This window comes from Sorex araneus, chromosome 3 (genome assembly GCF_027595985.1).
Source record: "Sorex araneus isolate mSorAra2 chromosome 3, mSorAra2.pri, whole genome shotgun sequence".
NCBI lineage: Eukaryota > Metazoa > Chordata > Mammalia > Eulipotyphla > Soricidae > Sorex > Sorex araneus.
In genome coordinates this window covers 236,677,690-236,682,647 of record NC_073304.1, presented here as the reverse complement: position 1 = coordinate 236,682,647, position 4,958 = coordinate 236,677,690, and the positions used below count along the sequence as shown (strand labels likewise).

The following is a 4,958-nucleotide window of genomic DNA, read 5'->3' as shown; positions in this document are numbered from 1 at the left end:
ATCACATGCAGTCCTGGGAATCGAACTTGGGTCGACTGTGTGCAAGGTCTTTGCCGTAATGTCCAGGGTGCAGAACATTATGATAGAGGTTCAGAGATGGGGTAGCCGGTGACCTCTCCCAGGGAAGATGTGGGACTTAGAATGGCAGCTCAGATCTTTCAGTCAGGCCTATATTAGTCAGGGCAATAATCCACTAGCGTGACGTCTCCCCCAAAGTCTGCAGCTAGCAAGAACTGGGGACACTGGTCGCCCCGCTTCCCAGGCTGCCGGCGGCAGGGGCGGGGTCTGTGCCGCGGAGGCGGGGCCAGTCTCTGGGGGCGGGGTCTGCAGCAGAGGCAGGGCCGGGCCTCCTGGGGCGGGGTCTATGCAGCAGAGGAGGGGCCGGAACGCCAGGGGCGGGGTCTGTACAGTAGCGCGTGTACGGGCCGCCGGGGGCGGGGTCTGTGCAGCGGAGGCGGGGCCGGAACGTCAGGGGCGGGGTCTTGCAGCGAAGGGAGGTGAATCCGGGCCGCCGGGGGCGGGGACTGCTGAGCAGAGGCGGGGCCTGTGCGGCGGGGGTGGGGCCGGGCCTCGGGGGCGGGGCCCTGGGACGGGGGCGGGGCCAGGGCGGTGCGTGCAGGAATGCGGCCCCGCCCCGAACATCCCGCGCCGCCGGGGTTCCGGACCCAGCTGCAGGCTGAGCGTCATGGCCGCGTCGACACCGCCCCAGCTCGGGGAGCTGCTGGCCCAGGCCCGGAGGGCTTTCCTGGAGGAGTTCGGGGCCGAGCCCGAGCTGGCCGTGTCGGCGCCCGGCCGCGTCAACCTCATCGGGGAGCACACGGACTACAACCAGGGCCTGGTGCTGCCCATGGTGAGCGGGGCCGCCCCGGAGAGCGCCGGGGGCGCGGGGGGCGCCCGCGAGGGCTGCTGGCGGCCGCGCGGAACTTCGGCCCCCGCCGAGGTCGGGCGACGAGCACGTGAGCGCGACCCCGGCACAGGCCTTTTCCCACGTTGGGAGGGAGAAAGTGAACTGGGAGGGGGTGTGCCCACGCCTTCCAGCGCCCACCCTGCCTCCCGGGGCTGCGGGGCTTCTCCAGCCAGGGAGCCCCCTCACCCGGGGGGGCCCCTGAGTAGCCTGCGGATTGGGACGTTCCGGCCGCAGCCCCCCACCCCTCTGGGCAAACTAGCTCTAGCCTTCTGCCTCTGCCTGTGGCCCCAGAGAGGGTGAGAGACTTGCTTAAAGTCACACAGCAGTTTCTTGGTGAGACTTGGAGGAGAGGCGGGTCTTCCTGCTCACAGCGTGGGGGGTGGGGGTGGGGGGTGGGGGTCTGCTACCCGACCGTGTGTTTGGGCAGGAGGCTGGCTACCGCTTCCTAAACCATCTCCAAGCGCGAAAGGCTCCAGGGAAGGCTTTTCTGCCGCTGCTGTTGTTGGGAGCCCTTTCTGCCCCCTGCCCCTTTGCCCAAGCTAGGGGCAAAGTCCAGACCTGATCTGCCTTTTGGCGGCACTGGCCTTGACCCTGAAGACCCAGGGGGCAGGGCCCCAGCCCCAGAGGCCTGGGACACACCCATTTCCTTTGTGCTCTGGCCTGGGGCCCCCACCCCCTTCCGGATCTAGATTTTGCACAGGGCTTTTTCTCCCTCCAGGCCCTGGAGCTGGTGACGGTGCTGGTGGGCAGCCCCCGCCCCGACGGCCTGGTCTCCCTGCTCACCACCTCTGAGGACGCAGACCAGCCCCGGAGGCTGCAGTTCCCTCTGCCCACCAGCCAGCGGTCCCTGGAGCCTGGGACTCCCCGCTGGGCCAACTATGTCAAGGGTGTGATTCAGCACTACCCAGGTATGGGGTCCCGGGACCCCACAGCCCCTGAGCCGACTCGCTCCTCAAGTCTGCTGCGCGGGCAGGCTGGGGGGTGGAGTCTCCCCATTCTACACACCAGCAAACTGAGGTTCCAGCCATGCCAGTGGATGGCCGGGATTAGGGGAGACAAGAACACCCCCCCAGCCTGTTGACTTCCAGCCCACACTCAGAGCTAGGAAGGCTGTCTCAGGAAGAGGGAGCAGGGGCCCCTGGGCCCCGAGGCTGGTGACCTCCGACCATTGGGACATTGCTTGGGGCCGGAGAGGGAGTACAGAGGGCAGGCGCTTGTCTGCAGACGGCGGCAGCCTCTGGTTCAGTCCCATGACCCCTCAGGGCCCTTCGAGCACCGCCAGGAGTAAGACCTGAGCCGTGCAGGGGGCTGGGGGGGCGGGTGCCCCTGAACCCAACAAAACACAACTCCGCCATAGCCCCCGGCTGCCCTTCCTGCAGCCCATCCTCAGCCCATTCTCCGCGCCCCTCGCCCCTCTCCCCTGCAGCGGCCCCCCTCCCTGGCTTCAGCGCAGTGGTGAGCAGCTCCGTGCCTCTGGGGGGCGGGCTGTCCAGCTCGGCCTCCCTGGAAGTGGCCACCTACACCTTCTTGCAGCAGCTGTGCCCAGGTACCGCCTGGCCCCCACCCTCTTGCCTGGGGCCTCCTTGTGGCCTGGGAGTCCTGCCCCCTGGAGGTGGGGGGAGGTCGTCTCTTGGCTCCTGGCCTGTGTCCCCTTCCCGGGTGCCCCCTCCCAGGCCAATGTCTCCACCTCGCCCTGTGCCGCAGACTCCGGACCCATCACCGCGCGCGCACGGGTGTGCCAGCGGGCCGAGCACACCTTCGCAGGGGTGCCGTGCGGCGTCATGGACCAGCTGATCGCGCTGCTGGGGCAGAAGGGCCACGCGCTGCTCATTGACTGCAGGTCTGGGCCCCCGGGCCTCCCGCCCCATGCCTGGCGCGCCCGCGGCCCTCTGGCCCTGCCGTCCGACCCGCGCCTGGCCCCCGACTCCCTCCCAGGTCCCTGGAGACGAGCCTGGTGCCGCTGTCGGACCCCAAGCTGGCGGTGCTCATCACCAACTCCAACGTCCGCCACGCCCTGGGCTCCAGCGAGTACCCGGTGCGGCGGCGGCAGTGTGAGGAAGTGGCCCGAGCACTGGGCAAGGAGAGCCTGCGGGAGGTGCAGCTGGAGGAGCTGGAGGGTGAGAAGGCCGCGCCCCTCCACGCTGCAAGCCTGGTGCTCTCAAGCCTGGTGCTCGCCGAGGGGGCGGGGGAGTCGGGCTGGGAAACGTAGATCCGGTGGGAAATGTTAATCCGCGCGCGGGAGTGTCCTTCCGCGGGGGCCTGAGCGCAGCGCGGGGTGGGGGGCTGAGGTTTTTTCTCATGCCCTCCCCAACCTTAGCTTGGCTACCCCAAAGTCCCGTCACCAACCTGACTCCCCCCCCCAACCGCCGCAGCCCCCTTGTTGCTGGGGATCAAGACCCTTTGGCAGAAGCCGCTGGAGGCCAGGCACCTCCGGCCCTGCTCCCTGGCGCTGTATGATTGGGGGGGGGTCTCCCTAGCGGTGCGGGGGGGCCACCGGGCTGCAATGGGCACGTGGTGGTGGGGATCACGGCTAGGCGGAGCCTGCCCCGCCCTGTATGGATTTTCTCCTGAAGGGGTGGGTGGAGACAGATGCAGGGCTGGGGCTAAGGCTGCCCCAAGCGTGCCCTTAGCTGTCTGTTTGACAGTTTGAAGGTTGTGTAAATATTAACTCAGTTCGGGCCCCACCGCCAGGGCTGTGCGGAGACTTGGACCCCGGTGGCTCAGCACTGCAGACCTGCTGCCCGTCTGGCCTACCCCCTCAGTCACCACTCACCTCCCCGCTCAGGCCTCCCCTGCCTGGCTCTCTCCTGCAGGGCAGTGGCGGGGCAGTCGCCTCTGCTGCGGAGGTCAGAGCCCGCGGCCCCCGGCTTCCATCTGGGACCCTTCCCTGGCTCAGCAGAGCTCACCCACCACCACGCTGTCGAGGGCTGGGGTCCCGCACGGCAATGCTTGAGCCCTCCCTGCTGCCCTCTGTTGGGGCCACTTCCGCTCTGGTCCCCTCTCACCCCCCTCCCCCACCTCTCTGGGTTTCACCTGTCCACATTCCGCACTCACCTGCCCAAGGCTCCGCCTCCCCCAGCCCCCATCCTGAACCTCTGGACGTGCTGGGGGTCACCCTGACCTCCGGACGCTTCCCTCTGGAGCAGTAGCACAGCGGGGAGGGCGCTGGCCTTGCACGCGGCCGACCCGGGTTCAGTCCCCGGCACCCCCTGTGCACCACTCTCTGCCAGCCCCCACTCCCCCGAGTCCGCACGCCCAGCCCCCACTGCCCCCAGCGGGGGAGAACCCGCTCCCACAGGGCGCATGCGCACAAGGTCTGGGGTCCGGCTCGGCGCCCCCCGTGGCTGGCACAGGTGCCGGGAGCCTCACACCCCCTCTCCGCAGCGGGCCGGGAGCTGGTGAGCAAGGAGGGCTTCCGGCGGGCGCGGCACGTGGTGGCGGAGATACGGCGCACAGCGCAGGGGGCGGCCGCCCTGAGCCGCGGGGACTACCGGGCCTTTGGCCGCCTCATGGTGGACAGTCACAACTCGCTCAGGTGAGCCCCTGCCCGCCCCGGAGCCCCCGGCAGGCGCCCGTGCCGGGCTGACCCCCGCTGCGCCCCCGCAGGGACGACTACGAGGTGAGCTGCCCGGAGCTGGACCAGCTGGTGGAGGCGGCGCTGGCAGTGCCCGGCGTCTACGGCAGCCGCATGACCGGCGGCGGCTTTGGGGGCTGCACGGTGACACTGCTGGAGGCCTCGGCCGCTGCCCGGGCCATGCAGCACATCCAGGTGGGGCTCGGGGGGCAGGGGCGGGGGGTGTTTCCCGGGACCCCTTGTGCTCAGGCCCTGCCCCTCTCCTGCAGGAGCGCTACAGCGGCACCGCCACCTTCTACCTCTCGCAGGCGGCCGACGGGGCCCAGGTGCTGAGCCTCTGAGCCCGCCGCCGCGCGCCGCACCTGCTCAATAAACGCGTGCCTGCACCAGCACCTGCCTGCCTGGCCCGGGGTCCGGCCGTCCCCTCCCCCCCCCCCCCCCCCCCCGCCCCCGGGACAGGGCGGCCGAGCTGGGTGC

The 4,958-nt window shown here is 69.9% G+C and overlaps 1 protein-coding gene across 1 annotated transcript; it reads left to right on the top strand.

The window, feature by feature from the left end:
- The first annotated feature begins 604 nt into the window (after nucleotides 1–604).
- Nucleotides 605–4,873, top strand: GALK1 (galactokinase 1). Its single transcript, XM_004615662.2, has 8 exons — nucleotides 605–850; nucleotides 1,626–1,815; nucleotides 2,334–2,453; nucleotides 2,612–2,747; nucleotides 2,843–3,024; nucleotides 4,292–4,442; nucleotides 4,514–4,676; nucleotides 4,751–4,873. The coding sequence occupies exons 1-8, from the start codon at nucleotides 686–688 to the stop codon at nucleotides 4,820–4,822; spliced, it is 1,179 nt and encodes a 392-aa protein (XP_004615719.1). The 5' UTR covers nucleotides 605–685; the 3' UTR covers nucleotides 4,823–4,873.
- The last annotated feature ends 85 nt before the right edge of the window (nucleotides 4,874–4,958 follow it).

Bases quoted from the DNA above. Each gene is read 5' to 3' on its own strand.
- GALK1 (XM_004615662.2), top strand. From the start codon at position 686: ATGGCCGCGTCGACACCGCCCCAGCTCGGGGAGCTGCTGGCCCAGGCC. The intron at 4,443-4,513 runs GTGAGCCCCTGC...GCGCCCCCGCAG, and splicing joins GACAGTCACAACTCGCTCAG to GGACGACTACGAGGTGAGCT. The intron at 4,677-4,750 runs GTGGGGCTCGGG...CCTCTCCTGCAG, and splicing joins GGGCCATGCAGCACATCCAG to GAGCGCTACAGCGGCACCGC.